Source organism: Bos javanicus, chromosome 10, assembly GCF_032452875.1.
Source record: "Bos javanicus breed banteng chromosome 10, ARS-OSU_banteng_1.0, whole genome shotgun sequence".
Lineage (NCBI taxonomy): Eukaryota > Metazoa > Chordata > Mammalia > Artiodactyla > Bovidae > Bos > Bos javanicus.
The window spans coordinates 51761117-51780577 of NC_083877.1; the positions used below are offsets into that span (position 1 = coordinate 51761117).

The 19461-nt window shown below is 39.4% G+C and overlaps 1 protein-coding gene across 1 annotated transcript in view; it reads left to right on the plus strand.

Moving 5' to 3' along the window:
• Nucleotides 1–1197: 1197 nt before the first annotated feature.
• Nucleotides 1198–19461, plus strand: part of ALDH1A2 (aldehyde dehydrogenase 1 family member A2) — a 125107-nt gene continuing 106843 nt past the window's right edge. Inside the window, exon 1 of the mRNA XM_061431165.1 lies at nt 1198–1555. Coding sequence (XP_061287149.1) covers nt 1439–1555 — 117 coding nt within the window. The 5' untranslated portion in view covers nt 1198–1438. The remainder of the gene's footprint in view (nt 1556–19461) is intronic.

Below are 19461 nucleotides of genomic sequence, written 5' to 3' on the forward strand. Positions count from 1 at the left end.
TATTTCTACTGCTGTTAAGAACCAAGCAATAAATATAGAGCTGTTTTAGTTACTGAAAGTATCTAAGTCAGGATCTTTTCTGGCAGACACTTAACATCCAAAGAATCTGTAGACCTCTGTCAGGCTTACATTGAGAGTGCAAGTGACCTACAAAGGTCTTTTGATCTGGACTCTAGATTTAGACCACGGACCCCAAAGCCCATTCTGAGATGGGGGTCTCTGTGTTCTTGACGTAGACCTACATGCTGACCTCTAGAGTTCCGAGAACTAGATCTGTTGGAGCTTGGAAAGGGCTTAAATTAGGGAGCTCATCTCTAAACGGGGCAGTTAAGTGAGAAGCCCAATGTCTGGCAACATGACAGCTGTTAGCGTGGAGAACTACAGAAAAACAAAACTAGTTGTATCCTTGTGTGTTTTGGGACGAGGAGAGTCCCTGTTTCCCGCTAGAAAGAGGGATCAGGAAGGACCAGAAAAGCCAACGCAGCTTGCAACTCCGCGGAGCAGCCCTGTCTTCCCCAAGGCCCCATCCTCCCGGCGCAGCCCAGACCGCCCGGGATGGTCCAGGCCAGCAGAGGGCAGCAGCTGGGCGGGAGAGTCCCGGCGAGGGCCGCGCGGCGTCGACAGGCTCGCGGGGACACTCTTTTTGAGTAGTAGGGCGAGAAACTCGCTCACCACTACCCGTCCCCGACCCTGTGGCCACGGCGCACGGGAAGTGGGTTGCGCGGGCACCCGGTAGCTGCGGAGGGCCTGGCGCCCTTGGCGGAAGAAGGAGACCGGAGGGAGTCCCGCGAGTCCCCGGGAGAGAAGGGGAGCCGGGCTTCCGCGGGTCCGGGGCGGGAGGGGATCTGTGTGCCGGCCGCAGCGTCGGTTGCCCCTTCCCTGGCCGGACCCCTCGGGGCCCGGGCTTCTCCCACCGACACCGCGTCCTGCTCTCGGGGCAGAGTAAGCGCCGGGCCGCTCCGGTCCCCTCGCCAGCCCCCCGCTCCGCTTCCACGGCCGGGACGGGCGCCCGACATCGGCCAAGGTGTGCTTCCCGCCGACGCTGTCCCGGCCGGAGAGAGGCCAGTCCCGGCGGCTGAGCCCCGAGTGGCCGCGGCGCAGGTTTGCGCTCTTGCCGTCGAGGACTGCGGCGGCCGCGTGGGCTGCTCCCCGCGGTCGCGGGTGCTCAGGGCGAGAGCGTGCGGCGGGCGCACTTGACCGTGGGTCTCAAGCGTTCGAGCCGCGCGGCGCTGGGCGGCGGGCTTTATGTAAATCGGGGCTGCGCCGGGGCGTCCTAGGTAGGATGGACCAGCCCCCCGCGCCTCGGCCCTCACGTCCAATAAGAAGAGCCCCAGCTTGACACCTGCCTATATACAGGCGAGCGCGCCCCCGGCTCTCGAACCGCGCGCACAGCCCGCACTGCCCACGCCGCGGGCGAGCGAGACCTCGGTCCGCCCCCATGACTTCCAGTGAGATCGAGATGCCCGGCGAGGTGAAGGCCGACCCCGCCGCCCTCATGGCGTCCCTGCACCTCCTGCCGTCGCCCACGCCCAACCTCGAGATCAAGTACACCAAGGTAAGGCGCCACGGGGGCCGGCCGTCCACGGAGACTTTCCAGAACCTTCTTTCCTCTCCGTGGACTGTTAGGGGGTGAGGACGGGGTGTGGGGCTGGGGTTTTCCGGGCCAGCCCGTCGAGCCCGCGCAGCAGAGGGACACCGGGTCCTCGGCGTTGGGGCTACTCAAGTCCCGCCGGGGTCTTGGGACGCGTCGGGGACTCGCCTCCGCCAGCCTGCCGCGCGGCCCTGAGAGTCGCCGTCAACGGCTGCTTTCCAAACCGCGTCCGCCGCTGCCTCCTCGTCCGGTTCTCCGGGCCCCGACTGCTGCGGAGAAGGCGTCGGCACCGCTTCCACTCCTCGAAGGGTTCCCCGCCGGGTTGGCCGAGCAGCCTGGCAGTCTCTTCTCGGCCGCCTTCTCGGCCGTCCACCTTCAGGGGACCGTCTCGGGTACCCCGCAGCCCTAGCGGGGTACGGCCAGCGACTGTCGCATAGGATCGTCCAGGCTCACAGCGCTGCGGCTGCCTTTGCAGATTTCATGGAAACCTGCCCTCTGAGTACAGTAGATCCAATATCAGCGTTTTATTCGAATTTTGTAGGTAGTGGCAGTTTTCCTGGAAAACTTGAGAAGTCTTTAAATTCGTGCATATTAACGGGTTCGCTTTTGAACTGAAAAAAAAAAAATGCTTTTTATAACGAACTCTGACGTCTCGGGTTACCCAGGCAGAAATTAATTTTTGTTGCACCACAACGTAAAAAGGAAATGCGTTCACTACCTTAATGTAAATAGAATTTACTGGCCACAAATTGGACATAGAATAAATGTATTGATTACACATACAGGGGAGGTTATGTTATGCCATTGGGGTGTGAGAGAGAAATAGTTGCAATTCAAAATAATGTTTCTTGGAGTTCCTTTTACAGTTGTCTTGATTTTCTATTCCTTTCCGTTGATTTCTACTCCAGACATCGCCCATTCAACCTAAACGCATACTGCGCTCACGCAACACGGTTAAAGTTGTTTGCCATCATGCTTATTACTAGATAAACTGAATTTTGTCCAGGAACGAATTGTTTGGTTTTGTCTTAAGGACTGAAAGAGAAATATTTTTAAAAACCCATCAGAATTTGAAATTTTACCCGCTGAATTTTAAGATAAAAACCAGGGTGGCTCGTGTTTTGAATGCCAATTTAGATGGATTTAATGTACCTGTTAGCTTTTTAGATGGTGTGACAAATTTTTGAAAGCCTTTTTTAATGAGAGGTCGTTAATGGTTACAACCCTTTAGGCATTGTTTGCATAACAGTGGTGCCAATGCGTGACACTTCTCCGGGTTTAGGAACCAGCAAGGAAAGCGCATAGCATAAGAGTTTTGTTTTATGAGGGTCCCTAACCTCTTCAGGTTCTCTTTAAAAGGTTTCGGGATGTAAGAGCTGTGCTGGAGGGGGGACCTCAGATTTGGGAGGGTTTGATTTAGTCTTACTTTAGATTGAATTTTCCTCACAGCCCCTGAATGGAGTTTTAGGTTTGTAGTAGGTATCTAGGAATTTAATTTGGAAGCTTTTCCAGCTCTCTTTTTCTCTGACAACCCCCGCTTCCTTTTTTCTCTTGTTGTGCCCCAGTAGGAAAGACAACTGATTTATAGCTAATTGAAGCCTTTAATGTGGAGTCCTTTAGCTCAGGGGAGACTTTTATCCAGTATCCACTTTCCCACTTATAACAAAGAAAAACAATCAGAAATGAAATAATGGATTGTAACTTGATTCTTTAATTTGTGAGGAGGAGGCACCTTATTTTAGGCTTGACAAACAACCCTCATAAACATTGAGCAAAACTAATCTAAAGGCAATCTCTTTTCACAAAATCTTGTAAAATCAGGTATCTGTGAACATTCCCAGCAGCTTTGCTCCTTGGCCCTTAGTGAGACTTCTGAATTTTCTGAGACAAGTGGTATGGGTAAGCAGCATCTTTAACACAGCGAGCACAAGCTGCTCTTTTGATAGCCGAGGGTACTGGGCCATGATTTTTTACTTAAAAGGAAAATAAGATTAATGGAGAGGTTTTTTAAAATTCACTTATCAGAAGCGAGGGAAGTTATACTAGTGATTTTAAGCAGAAGAATGAACAAGGTGCAGCAGTTGGTCCTTTAGAATAGTGATACCACATTCATAGGAATTTTTAAAAGGGCACTAGCTAAAATATTATGCTAGAGAGCTTGTTGAATAACACATAGGAAAGAAATACAGTATTTATATCAGAAAATGGTACCAGATAGATATAGATGGATCCTTAATAATTTATGTCTTGTTAAATGAATAATTTTAGTGAAGGATATGTAACAATAGGATTTTAAAATATTATCTGAGGACCAGTAGAGTCATACTTACATGTAAATGGTTATATTTTGAGAATTTTAAGTACCATGCGTTCAGAAAACTTGCACTTGTGATGTTATTTTTTTATATATTTTTCACCATTTCTTTCTTCTTCTAAAAGTATTTTACATTTTTTATAAAAGGGGAGTAAAGGAGACCATAAGAAATAAAAGTTACTGCTGTTGTCTATCCAGTGAAAATGCTCCAAAATTAAAGTTCAATCCCCAAGAATGCTGAAAGGGCTAAACTCGTGGTTTTGTGTTGAATTTCAGGCAATTACATCTAATTTTTAAAATAAGCCTATCTCTCTGAAATTTCAACACCCATTTAGGACTAATGATCAATAATACCATTTTGGGAATATGTCTAATTTTATTTCCCTAATATAGCAAGCTAGACCCCCAACAAGTTTTAAAACTGATTCTTTTTAAAGGAATATGTTAAAACCAAAAAAAAAAAAAAAAAAAAACCTGCAGACTGTTAGTCAAGAAAGACTGATAACTCCACCAACATGAAGTAGCAAAGGGACCACTTTGGGGCCAGGAAAATGTGCACTCTTTTCCTTGTATCCTGAGAAGATTGCTTAATGGCTTGCACAGGAGTGAGCGTGATTGTTTTTTGCTGTGCCTTTATGGATTAAAGATTTTTCTGAGTTGTTCCTGTTTTATCAGTCTGATTGTTAAATTTTTGTATATATGAATATATTGTAGGAGTATACATATGATAAAATCAAGGCTTGCACTTTGGTGACTGCCCCTAACTTCAGGGGAGATCTCTTCCAGATTCCCAGATCTTTGGAAATTTTCGGACTGTATCCCACCCCTACCTTCTCTATTGTCTCTCATCTTTTCTGGCTGTACTAGTCCTTCCTTCCCCCAACTCCCGACTACACACACACACAATCATTATGCCATCTCTCTGTTGATCACTTTTTCGATGAAAGTTTATGCCCATAACGAACACTACCATAAAGAGTAGTGTTTTGTTTTGGTAGTAGTTTTATTTTCCTTCAGGATTTGATACTGTGGAGAGCTAGGACATAGGGAAGAAGAGGGTTATGGAGAACTGACCCACTGAACTAGAAAAGGAAAAAAAAATAGAAGGCAATAAACTGAAAATTAGAGCTAATGTGCTTTGGGCAACTATTATTTATTCTTTTATTTATTCATTTAGCAACCTTTTCTTGAACATCTACTGTTTTCTGGGATCAATTTCAATTCAGTTCAAAGAATTTTTAAGTGGCTGTCTTCCTGTAATAGTGCTTTTCATTACACTGGTTGGGCTCTGGAAGAAACATCGAACTCCTAGGAGCTTAGGGTCTTTTTAGAAAGATGGAATGCCAAATTTTGGTTATCAGCATGGCAGTAGTTCAGTAGATTGATGTAATAATAACAATAATGATAACATTTATAATGCCACTTACATTGTGATGGAGCCTAACGGCTTACCTAGCACTTTCATATGTATCTTAGATCCTTGCAAAACCTTTTGAAGGACACAGAGTAGGAAGAAATAGGAATAATTGATAAGGAAGACCTTGGCCTAGACTTATGAAAAATTGATAGAGCTTGCCTCACCATACACTTTGTTTTTTCTAACAGTCTCATACTTTTTTTTTTTTTTTTGAGAAAAAGTTTAAATCTTTATTTTTATGTGTTGCTTCTGTTGGAAACATGGAGAGGATATGAACTGGTCAACTCCTCTTAAGAAGGAACTCCTTTTTGTGACCTCTGATTTCCTGACTTTAAATTACTATTTTTGCTATTTCTATGAGTTTGTGGGGGCTTTTTTTAGGTCTAGGGCAGGGTTCTTATCTATCCCAGGGATTATCTCTTTAAGGTTTGGTTATTTCTAAACCTCTAATCAAGATTGTCTTTTTGATCCTAAGTTGTTAATCAAATTTCATGTTTATAGGAGACCTCGGGTTTTCAAAAATACACTTTTTCACAATTGGACAGCTTTCTCATGTTTGTATCATCTCCATTTAACCCAGGGAAGCTAAACAACTTAATTGTAGGACTTGAATTAGATAATTTTTCTGGGTTCTGCCGGATGCCTTCTGTTAAATACGCAGGAATCATATGGAATCATTTGCTGAGGTGCTTCTATCCTTTATTTCTATAAAAAGAGAAATTAGTTTTTCTGTATGAGGGTAAAAAGCCTTCTGAGAACATGTTCTGTGAGGTCTGATTTTCTTGCAGCCAGGCATGCATAGTGAGTTCTCTTTCATGTTAGACGATGATTAACCTGATGAGCAATCCATGACCAAAACAAAAATATCTCAAATATCAACATATACAGTTTTCTCTCTAGTCTTTCTCAGTTGGATAATGGAATACAAATATTGATGTCTATTTTTTATCTTTTAGTTAGTGACAGCTTGTTGGGGTCAGCACACTATAGACTTTCTGCTTGATTTGTAAATAAAGTTTTATTGGAACACATCCACAACCATTTATTTACATATTATCTGTGGCTGTTACTACAATGTCAGAGTCAGGTAGTTACAACAGGACTGTATGGCCCACATTAAGTTTATAAGCCCTTGACTTACTTAGAAAAAAGAAAGGCTCTTGGTTAAAAATAGGCCCTTGTTCAAATCTAGGTCACATTTGTAATTCTTAGTGCTGTGCGCATTTAGCATTTATTCACCACATAGCGCCAAATACGGTGCCAGATTCTGGAGACGGATTAATATGCAACGTATGAATGGTGTCTCCTTTCAGGGAGTTTCTTCACTGAGTGTCAATTTCTACATCTGTCAAAACTGAGGTAATAGTAGTACCTACCTTACATGATGGTTGTTGTCAGGACTGAGCAAGTATGTAAAAGTAAGTGGCATATAATGACAGTCAGCCAAAGTCTAGTTCCATTTCATTTTTGGGAAGTGATGAATATATTTTTGCTTCAGATTGATGGATGTCCCTTTTAAGGAAGATTGGAATTGTATAGTCAATAGCTGTTTTCTGAAACAGTCCATTGTTTTCTAATTAGTCATAAGGGTTTAATATTCTCGGTAGCTGTGGAATCATTATATGTTTACACTGGATTTTTATCAGATGGGACCCCTTGGAGGTTTCCCTATCAAGGACTTCTCTTTACTAAAAAGTTACTGAATCAAACAATTTCCAGCCAGGATTTTAGTAATCAAATTAGTTATCTGACGCATGTGCCAAAACTCTGCATCAACATGCCTTTTATACCCAGTCCTGAATGTCAGATGGCAAAGAGTCATTTCTGGTGTTTGAGTAGCTTAAAGATCATGTCAAGTTGTTGGTTCATAAATCTGGGAAGTATGATAGCATAGGAGGACATTCTCAGTAGGTAGATGCCTTTTGAAATGGAAAATAATCTTAGTTTATACATTTTAAAATTAAAGAGCCTTTCAGTGGTCCTGATTTCCCAGTTTGGGGGCACTTCACCCTCCAAACAATAAAAGCACCACATAGGGACTATTTTGAAAGTCTTCCTAAAATGTGACAATTAATTTCAAAGCCAGTCATTTCCCCTTAGACCCCAAACCAATGCATAGAAATGATTGCCATAATGCCACCTTGGTTAATTTTTAATTGCCTTTCAGACATGTCTTTGTGCTTTATTCCATTTTACCTTTCAGATATGTGAGATAACCCAAATTGTGAATTTATCTCTGACATTTCTCAATTGCTAATTTGTCTGCTTGTAAGATGGTAGAGTTATGTTTAAATTGTTTCCCTTCCAAATCTTAATGGTTTATTTACAACAACTTTCTGTTTTATCGCATAATTTGAAAACACTTCCAGCCTTTGAAAATTCCAGTTGGAATAATAATTGAGTGCTTTCACCATCTAGACTTTAGCTGGGCTCAGAACAAACTAGCCTGGGGCTAAACACAGGGGTTTATTGAATTCTGTAGAATGTGGTTAAAAATTAGAATATCTGTGAGTGAACATTCTAATTTTTTATTATGGAAGGAAGCTTTCCTTTTACTGCAGTTCAGCTCTGTTGCCTCCAGAAGTAGATATCTGCTCTGTTTCCTTTCCTTACCACAGTCTGACCTTTGGAGAGCCAGAGTTGCAATTTCTTTATTTCTAGATCTCTGGAAAGATAAAACCTATTGTCCAGTTGAAAGGAAAACACCTTATTTAGACAGAATTGAGGGTATCATGGGTACCAAAACAGTTTCCAATATTGATTATAAATTATGGAGAAAAAGTAAAAATAATTAAAGATTATATTTTATATACTTTCTTCTATATGATTTTAGTTTTTCTAACCTGTCTTTGGATTTCAAGTCCAGTGACTCTTAGGATTTTGCCCCAGGTCATTTCTAGGGATTTCTAAGAGATTAAGCTTGGTCAAAAAATGGTGTAAGCAATATGTCTCTTCCCACAGAAAGGATGGAGGCTACCTCCATGTGAGTAGATCTGCCATAGTAGTGTGAATTTAATAAACTCACTACGAGGCAGAAATCACCTGTTTCCCTCCTCCTGCAGCCCCTATCATTGACTAACACCAAACATGGACTGAGGTACGTGTAGTGCTGAAGGGTTTAAAGGAAAAAAGAGGGGGAAGTAAGAAGACCTTGACTGGGAAGACAGAATTATGAACTATCTCTACAGATCAACAGAGGATAACGTAAAGTCTTATTTCATGAGGTGCGAAAAATGGACTCCTTCACTGAATCCTTTTTGGGTGGAAATCAGGAAATAGTATGAGACTGATTGGCTGAACATGAAACCAGTGAATTCTCTATATTTTAGAGTCTGATAACCAATGTACCAATATAACTTGATTTTCACAGGGAAGGTTATCTAATTGCATTACTCAGGGTTATTTTTATTTTTAACTGCAGCCAGAGCTCACCCTTTTGCTTTCCTGAATTTATTTACTTATCATCATTTATTCATCAGACATTTACTAGAGCCTCTTGTGTCCAAAGCATTGTTAGTCACTGTCTGGCATGAAAAGATACATAGATGTGTGCAATGTCCTGAAGAGGCTAGAGAGGATTCCTGCTTGGGTGTGTGATGAGGACATGCACACCAATGACTGTGGCATATGATAGAAGATGCTGAATTCTTGACAGGAGTGCATTTGAAGCACCATGATGGTTCAAAAGAAGGGATGTTTCAGGCTCAGCACATCAGCAGCACTTTGTATTCTTAGACATACTTGAGAGGAGATCAGATACTTTAGTCATACAGGAGAGTGTAGACAATATAACAAACGTGTATACATTTACGCAGGTTTGTTTGTTCTTAACTGTTTGCACTATTTGCTTCTGATCTTTTTAAAGAAATACATTGATGCTCTCTGTGAACTTCTCCCAGTCCCCTCTCTCCTTTCCTTTCTTCCTCAGAGGTATTTGGCATTTATCTTTCCCACTGATATATGTTCATATACACATATTCATAAATGATGTGTACTGTTGTCTCGCATTCTAAACCTTTTAATGTAAATGGTACCATACTATGCCAAAGTTATGACCAACCTAGACAGAATATTAAAAAGCAGAGACATTACTTTGCCAACAAAGGTCTGTCTAGTCAAGGCTGTGGTTTTTCTAGTAGTCATGTATGGATGTATAAAGAAAGTTGAGCGCCAAAGAATTGATGCTTTTGAACTGTGGTGTTGGAGAAGACTCTTGAGAGTCCCTTGGACTGCAGGGAGATCCAACCAGTCCATTCTAAAGGAGATCAGTCCTGAATATTCATTGGAAGGACTGATGTTGAAGCTGTAACTCCAATACTTTGGCCACCTGATGTGAAGAACTGACTCATTTGAAAAGACCCTGGTGCTGGGAAAGATTGAAGGCAGGAGGAGAAGGGGACAACAGAGGATGAGATGGTTGGATGGCTGCACCGACTCAATGGACATGAGTTTGTGTAAACTCTGGGAGTTGGTGATGGACAGGGAGGCCTGGCATGCTGCAGTCCATGGGGTCCCAAAGAGTTGGGCGTGACTGAGCGACTGAACTGAACTGAACCATGCCATGTATATTCTTTGCAGTTTGCTTTATTGGCTTAGTGTTTTCAAGATTCATTCATGTTGTTGGATATACCTGTAATTCATTCATTGTCATTGTTGCATAGTACTCCATTCTTTGAGTATACCCAATTTTTAATTTATTCTACTATTAACATGTAAGATACTGCCAGCATTTTGCGATTCCAGTAAACATTCTTAAGCATATCTCCTTATCTGCCTGGGTGAGATATATTCTAGGATATATTCTTAGAGTGCTATTGTTGACTCATGGATATATCTGCAGCTTCATCAGCGATTGACAAATATTTGTCCAACACATTATACTAGTTGCCATTGCCATCAGCAGTATATCAAAGTCCCCATTACTCAATATCCTCACTTATACTTGGAGTTCCCATACTTCCTGAATTCTGCCAACCTGAGTGTGAAATGTTATCTCATTGCTGTTCTCATTTGCATTTCATTGATTTCTTGTGAAGTTGAACATCTTTTCATATGTTTGTTGGCCATTTGGCTTTCCACCTTTGTGAATTGGCTAGTATATCATTTGCTCATTTCTATTTCTATATATGTGTGTTTGTTATTGATTTTTAGCAATTTTTATATATACCCGATTATAATCCTTTGGCAGTTACATACTCTGTGAACATTTTCTTCCCCTTTGTGCTTATTCTTCCTTTTTCTTTTTTTTGGTATGATTAGGGATTTTCTGTCTTTCTCCCATTATGCTTAGTAATTTTGAACTTGCTCTTTAAGAAACTTATTCCAAGTTTTTCAAGACATTCTTCTATATAGTTTCTGAAAGTTTATTTTTATTATTACAAGTTTTACCTTTTTCATTTGTGTCTTAATTCATCTATAATTGCTATCTGTTTGTATATAATGATACAGATAAATGTTAAGGATGAACAATGTAACACAGAGGAAAATCAAACAATATTACTGTATGAAGAAAGTTAAAACTGTATTCTGTGCAATTTTGGACCAAGATTAAGAGGTCCAGAATTCTTCACTATGTGCCCTTTGTGTTTGGGACTGGAGAAAAATGGAACGGTGACGATTACTGTAACGTGAAATCTAACATCTAATAGACCTTTTTCTTGATTAACTGAATCAGTACTGTGCTTCATCCTGTTAGTTTTAGAGAATTTAAATTATTCCTTCGTGCTGAGCTTGAAAATAACATCACCTTATTTTTTGTTAATATTTGAACTCATTGTGTTTTAAACTCAAAGCTGGTGTTACACATTCACTGTTGTATTTGGATTTCGTAAGTTGTTTGATCCATGCATGTGTGCCTCTAATTCTAAAGAACCAACTGAAGAATGAAATTCTCCAACCTTAAAACTGATCTAGTCCTTCTAGGCATTTTACTTATGTAATACCTCACAGAGTTGACTCCACACGTATTTTTTTAGCATGAATATGATCTCTGAAAGTCCTTGTTACTTGTTTGTACTGCTACTAAAATGTGCAATTTTTGCCTTGTATTATATTTTTCTGTGTACTCTTCTACTCTTAATCTGTACTAGATTATAAACTTTTATACATGTTGGTACGTGGAAGTCTCTATTTAGTATCTTACAGCATAACTGCTTAGGAAGTATTTGTTGAGTGAATACTTGTTATATTTTATCACTGATAGCTACTAATAGCAATGAATTATCTTTTGATTAATACTTTGTTAATTAACATATTATCCTTTCATTATTAATACTACAGTTTCCAAAGTACTTTTCACATTGATTACTTTTAATAATTGTGGCAGTCCTATTATGTGAATATTCTATTAACATCCCCATTTTATAAGTGGTACAATCAAGCATATTAACGTTAATTAATTTTTCCAGGATCAACAGCTGTAGGTGGCTCTTCTAAGCCTCAAATAATCATTTTCCTTGCCTCCTCATAGCAACAAGAACAAGCACAGAAACCACAACAAAGACCAAAAAATAATAATAATTGAATTATTAGCCTAAAGCTCTGCTAAATGTTTTACAAGATAATCCCAAACCCAGTTCTCTGACTATAAACCCCAACCTTAAGTCCAGTTGGTATTGCCATAGCTATCATCAGCCACAATTTCTGCCTGACATAAAACACACATGACAGAGTATGTTCAAACAAAAAAACAGTTGATGCAATCAACGTTTGGGGTATGAGTCACCTGGGTAGATGTGATTCCATAGGCTATGGGAAAGAATTGTATTTTTGGATTCTCACTGGTTGGCTAAGTCACATAGGGCCCTTAATAACACCTGCTTGTTTGTTTTTTCAGTCAAAAAGTGCTTTTCTTTGGTATGGTTACTTCAGATCCATTTGGGAGTGAGGATTAATGAGACTGTAGAAAGTGAATATATTTCACAATCTTTCAAATTTTTCTCTCCCACTATGCTTAGCCATCATTTTATGTTACTTGACTGTAAATGGTGTGGGAGAGGCACTTGACTTAGAAAGAGCTGGGTGGATATTTGTATCTTGCCTTTTATGAGCAACCATTTCTCGCTAAGACTTGACTTGTTTGGATCCATCTCTTCCATGTCACTTCAGCAGGGATGCAGAATAGAGAAATAAAGTGCAGTTTTCAAATTTCAACAGAGTTTCGGTGACAGAAATTGGTAGTGATTGGGATACACAATTAATGTTTCGTTGGAAATGGCTCAGAAATCCTATCTAAAGAAACAACTGTCAAGTTATTGCCCTTAAGCCAGGTTATAATCTCCAGACTTCTGTCTTCACTTTTAGAGAGAAAGCATTTCTCTTTATCCACTACTTCCCAGCCAGACACCCCTTCTTCTTACCGTTTTCATCTCCTTTAAAATTTTTTACACCCTTGTGCTTCTCTTCTCCTTCCCAAAGTATTCCTCTCAGACAAGCCCTTGATGACCCTCATTCCTTGGTTAGACTCATTTACCTGTTTTCATAAAAATTGTTAGTTGTGCCTGGGAACCTTTGTAGTCAGCTCTTCCAGCTGTTGGCCTGAATGGTCCCTAGGGAGACCAGAAGCAATGAACCTGGAATAACCACATTTGACTTCTGTGAGCCCTCTTGAGAATTTAGTAATTACTTAATGGATTGAATTGGTGACATATACTATTCCAGATAACAGCCTAGGTTGCATTAAATTAACCTTCACAAATGGGTATTTATTAGGTACTCTTAAAAGACTACACGTGTTGGCTGTAATTGCTCTTCCATGTTTCTCCATGCTGATAGGTATTTGTACCCTGTGAAAAATTTCTCAGATGAAAGCCTGGGTGGTAGTTGTAACCACTTAGTGATATGTGTCATTGTGTTCAGCACATTGAGCATAAATCCTGTCTTGTAAACAGCAGGAAGACTAATGAGGTTTGCCCACATTCTGGTATCATTACCGGGAATTCCAACAGAGAAGGAATAAAGAAAAGTACATAAAATGCAGTGATTTTTGGAACTCCTGATGATCCAAATTAAGGAGAGAGATGGTTGCTCAACATTAAGCATAGACATGTATGTACAAATACGAGTACATAAACTACATTTAGCTAAAATAGAAACCAACATTCTGCTTTTATGAACACTTGGTAAAGTCAGTGACTTGGTTCTACAGAGAGCTAATGAAGGGCTTATTTATGAGTGTCTTCAATTGTGAGAGTGTAGTGGGATAGCTATTGAAATAATACAGCTGCTAAAATGATAGCACAGTTTTTGCTTTCTCAGAACTCCTCATCATTACAGCCAGCTAAAATCTCACATCATTTTTTGTCTTACAGTTTTTGAAGTGATTCTGTCTTTCATTTTTATGGTCACAAATGACTTCTGAACACAAAGGGAGAAACCTTTCATATGTGTTTTTTAAGATTTATTTCAGATCTTTATTATTACTGCTGTATAACTTGTGTGTTTGATAATGTCACATCAAGGGATCTGACTATTGCTTATTGCCTAGGCTACTTCTTGGATTCAAATTTTCATGAAAACTGTTATCATTACAGCTTTGGCACAAAGTATGGTCCAACACATCTTTGTGTTTGAACAAATGCGTAAATGGATGAATACTGTTAATAGAAAATTATATTGTCTGATCCGTTTGCAGAGTTACTAATAGACAAAATCTGGGACTAGAAAGTGAATTCCAGGGTAAAGTGTTTTGAAATAAATAGCTTTCTCTCTTTAGAGAAAACATATTCATATTCCCTCTCTCTCCCTCCCTCCTTCCGTCTCTCTTTCTCTCATGGAAAAATCCCTCCTCCACTCCCACTTACTTATCCCTTTCTTTGAAATAGAAGCCCCTCAGGGTGTGCTGTAGAGTACTGAACAAGACAGGGGACTCTGCACTAGAAGATCTGGGTTCTGGTGCCAGCTCTGCCAGGGATGTGTGCTCGTTTAGCAGTTTCTTGTATATGTAGGCACACAGTAAATACGCACTGAATTACTGAATGAACAAATTACTCAATCACTTATTGAGTGCTTCCTTCTACACCACACTCTGAAAATGCTTTGTGATACTGATTAAGTTACTTAAATTCCTTGGACCTAACTTTTATTACTTATGAAGTGATAGGACAGAATGAGATGCCTGTTTACTAACCCACCTAATACTTACAAACATGACTAGATGAGTTGTAAGATTTCTTCATCCCACCCTGACTCTTCAGAACTCTTTAATTTCCTGGATCCCAATATGGGATTATGAGATCAGAAGGAAAATACCAAACTTGTTTGTACATCTAGTTACAAGGCTTTCCGGGACCCCAGATTTTCACTCAAAACAGTGGTTTTAAAAAATATTTTCCCAAGGATGTCCTTATAATTACCAAAAAGTAGTCCATAGAAATCTCTGTTAATGACTCTAGTTATATAAATGAGTGATTAGCGGTGTCATAAAGATCCACTGGAAATAAAAAATTGTTGTGTTTACTAAACACTCAGAGTACTAGAAATTCGATTAGTAACTCCCAAGAGAATTCTTCCTTAAAGTCTTAGGGAACATTGATTTTAATACTTGGTAATGGTGGTAGGAAAAAAGGGCTTGTTGGCACTTTTCTGCCGAAGGATTTTGGCAGTTTCTCTGTCAACCTCAGCTCATGAAAACCACAGTGGGTCGGGTAAACTCTGTGGAAAGGGAACTTGTCAGAAGCTTACGGCTTTTCACTTGAGTCTAATAGAGACTTAGCACTTTGCAGGTCAGTGCCACTGCTATTTGTCTCTGACCCAAGAGATCTGGAGTTCTTCACATCAAAACCACATCTTGCTGAGCAGAGATCAAACGTAGGAAGGTAAGGATTCTGCCAGTGATTTATCATGCCAGGGAGAGTGATCAGGCCATATGGGGCTGCTGCAAATGAAGTTGACATTCCGGCAGTTTCTCTTATAAGTCTCACATGTAGTTGTGGCTAGTTTTTCTTGTAGACGAATTCCGGGTCAAGTGGCAGCTTTCAGTGGCATTTCTTAGCAAGCCTTAACCCCAACATGAGATTTATTTCAAAATCACATCCTAGCAAGACTTTTCTTATATTTTATGTAAATAGCAAAAAGGAATTTTTTCACCAAATATTGAAGGTTAATTTGAGCTTTTCATTTGATGTCTCCTCCCTCCACCCCTTTTCTGGGATGGTAACTATTTTGAAAAAGAAAAAAGAAAAGAAAAATAAAGGTGATTTTAGGTCTATTAAAAAATTGCTTTCTAAATATTAGATGTGACTTTAAGATCATGAAATTGACTCTATAAGCTATGCTCAACTAGGCTCATTAGTTCATCACATCTTATTAACTCAGGACTTTTAGGAATGAATTACTACAAATATGACAATTTAATTCTCGGAGTAGGGAAGGCATCAGGCATACAGACCTTTCTGTATATTTGTAATGACCAAGAGCAAAGAAGAAGAATTTAATTACTTAAATACAAAATAGATATAATTATGTTTGAAAATATTTGCTGACATTTAAATTGTGGACAAATATTTTAACTGAAAGAAAAAAATCTAGTAACTGTGCACTATTTATTTATTTTTATCAACAGACACATGAAAATAGTTGTGCAATATAAAATCCAGCTTGTTGTTTGTTTACCGTCACAAGCAAATGTTTAGTCTCTTGTGGAGAAAACACTCATTTATTGGATCAAAGACCTCTTCAACCTTAGGATATACACTGGGGCATTTCAAGTTCCTCTTTGCACAGAATGTTTGCTTTGTAACATAATGAAAGATGATATTTATTGGTCGTTAAATGTAGTAGGTTGTGACATTAACTTCTAATTCAACTGAAGATATCATTTGTCCCTTTTGTGTTTTACTTTTTCTAAATGAGAAAAATTACCATAAATGGAATGGGCTTTAATGGTTAGAACTAGGTCTCATCCTGTAGTCAGAATTCAGTTGATTTCCTGAGGTATCAGTATATCTGTTTATTAGCTAGGAATTATTATTCTGACTGATGAAGTACTTCAGATCTGCAGGAAGCAAGTTTAAATATAATAAATAATAATAACATGGACTGTCTCCCAGTTTTCATCCTTGGAATGTGTACAACATCCATGAAAACCTGGTAGGGTCACCAGGTAAAATATAGGGCATCTAGTTAAATTTGAATTTTTGATATATAATGAATACTTTTTAAATACAACTATGCCCCATGATTTGGGGACATTATTATACTGAAATTTAATTTGTTATTTTTCTGAAATTGATATTTAACAGATTGACAACCCTAAACTGTTACATACATGGCTTGTGATTTTTATCTGTGACCAACAGATGAATATGATTTTAATGTAAAATGACTTGGCAATAAAATCAAAGACCAAAGGAATCCTTTAAAATTGTTGTACTTGAATAATGAAAATGAGTATAGTAGAAATACCTTTTTTTAACCCTAGCAATACTAGTAAATAAATAGGGCAACTAGGCCCATTGTAAGACAGCTTAATCTCCTAAATGAATTGCTCCAACCTTTTAATTCAAAATCATACAAACAAAAACATTGAGATAAGCTGGGTGCTTTTTCAAATGGGGACCCCCGTGGCTTTGAAAATAAACACTTCAGTCTCCTTCCCACCCCAACACCCACACTCACTAGCCTTTCTGATGTCTTCCATTTGCAAATGAACAGGCTGAATTCTGAGAAAGACAGAAGACTAATTAAACCTAGGAAAGATAGGCAAAGGAACATTTGTTTCCAAGCAGAAACAAAAAGAAATCAAGTCACATTCTGCTTTCTCAAGATGACAGAAAGCCTTAAAGCCTTTCCTGAAGTTTCTTCTCTGAGCATATGTCCCACACCACTCTCAGACCCTGCCAGGGCCAGGCTTAACATTCCAGCATTAGACTGTCTTCGTGGCTGAATCTGGAAAGGGTCTCAGTCAGAAATTCTGAGCAGTCAGTGTGCTGGACGGCCTTCACCGTCCTTACCTTCTTTTCCCATCCTTTTGCCCTGTGTGTCCCATGGTTGGACAAAGGGTCTTACTGGCAACAGAAGAATAAATGAACAGATAAACACAGAACAAGGAGTGAGTAACTTTTTAAGAGCATTAATAAATTGCCTTGAATTGATGATTTGCATTCAGAATCAGAATCAATTAAAAATTTGAGTGTGCACTGTATCAGGTTTTCAGCCATCCAATACTTAATCTTTCCAGCCACTGGATGAGCTGATTTTCTCCTTTTAGAGATGAGAAAATTGAGCCATAGAAAGATCAAATGACACACCTAAGTCACACCATTTAGCAGTCTTTATACATGTAGAAATTTGATCCATAAAGAAATAGTTTGAAAGCAGTGGGGAGGCAGAATTTGATCTTAGGACACCTAAGACGACCAAAAAAACCTCCATGATATTCAATATAGGTGCTAGTCAAACCTGGTGGTATTACTAAGGGAGCCTGGGGAAATTAGGCAGTTTAGGTGTGTGGAAGAGAAACCTTGCCATAACCCTTGGGGTCCTGAATCAACTAGAACACTGGGTCTACCCTAGTTTGTATCACAGGGTCTTGGAATTACCCCCAGAGCCCTTTAAATGATCCAAGTGGCTTCATCCCGGGAAAGAAGGAGCCCCCCACCCCCATACCTCGCCTCCCAGTTCATGTGGTTCTGGCCTTGTGTCCTGAAGGCTGCCCAAACGGAACTGCTCTCTGGGGAACATGACTGATGATCTTTTGTCTCTACTCTCATCAGTGTCCTTTCACTTTCAGAAACAGATCTTGAGGTTAGACGGATACGTGAGAAGCTGGGTGGATCTTGGCTGCCGAATTCTGCTAATGCCCTAACTTATTTCTCTTTACAGCATTAACACAATTTGTGTAATCATTGCATATTAGTGTAATATGTTGGGCATATAGCATTTATTTTAAAATACTCTGGCACAATCAATTTAGATTAACATTTTAAAGCTATTTTAAAATGTTGCCTCTGATTTCTCATTTCTTTGACCTTGCTCTTTCTGCATACTTTGAAAGTGTAGTTTGTAGTCTTTTCTAATGAAGACTTTTCCTTTTTCCTGCCTTTCAGCCTAGGACTCAGAATAAGTGGGGTTCAGGGCATACAATATTGGGTCTATTATTTAAAACTGTTAATTGATTAAAATTAAGATTGATAAACTAGTCCTTGTCAAACAGGCTTTGTAAAACCATGCTTTTTGCCAGTAAACGATTACACCTATTAAACAAAAGCCATGTCTTTATAATATCAAAACATTGACTTTAAAGTGAAAAATGTAATCAATCATCTAGGTGTTTTCCTATACAATGCCATTTGGGTGTTTTTTCACTTTTTAGCCAGATGTTTTGGCGTGAAGCAAAGCAAAGAATGGAAGACAGGAGAACCACTTTTGCTCTGACTACCTAGATATTTCAATAGGAAACTTCTCACCTCACCCCATAAGTGATCTGGACATTTACTTGTTTTATTTTATATAGATGGCCTCTTAATTGCAAGTAAATAAGGTCAGGGTTTTTTTCCTTTAAGTTAAAAATACCTTTATTACCTTAGATTAAAATATTCAAAGGCTACCAGCTTTGCAAGGTAGTATCCTGAGGTGATCATCAATATAATTTTTTATAACAATAGAAATTTAATTTCATATAGTTCAGTGATAGTGCTGTCTGTACCCTATTGACCGAAATCTCTTTGAAGTATGTCAGAAGAAACAATCATGTAAATGGAGATAACTAACGTATGACAAGTCCTCAGACTACTTCTTTCTACTCTTAATTAAAAGTAATTGAACTTTTCCCTATAAATAGATCAGTCTGGTAATTGATTTGCTATTTGGTACTCTCCTTTGATGAACCAAAAGCAGTGTAGTGGCAAGTTGAGTAAAATTCAACTCTCCAAAACATAATCTACTGCAGGATTTAATACAGATCATTTGAAGCATTTACTATTAAAAAAACAAAACCTTTTATTACTGAAATAAAACCATGGCAGCTTTATGTCAAAGATTCATTGAGGATAGGAAATTATTTACACCTAACTCCTATTAATACCTGCTGCTTTGAGAACTCCTCAGGGGTTTGCTGCTGCTGCTGCTTCTGGTAAGTCGCTTCAGTCGTGTCTGACTCTGTGCGACCCCATAGATGGCAGCCCACTAGGCTCCTCTGTC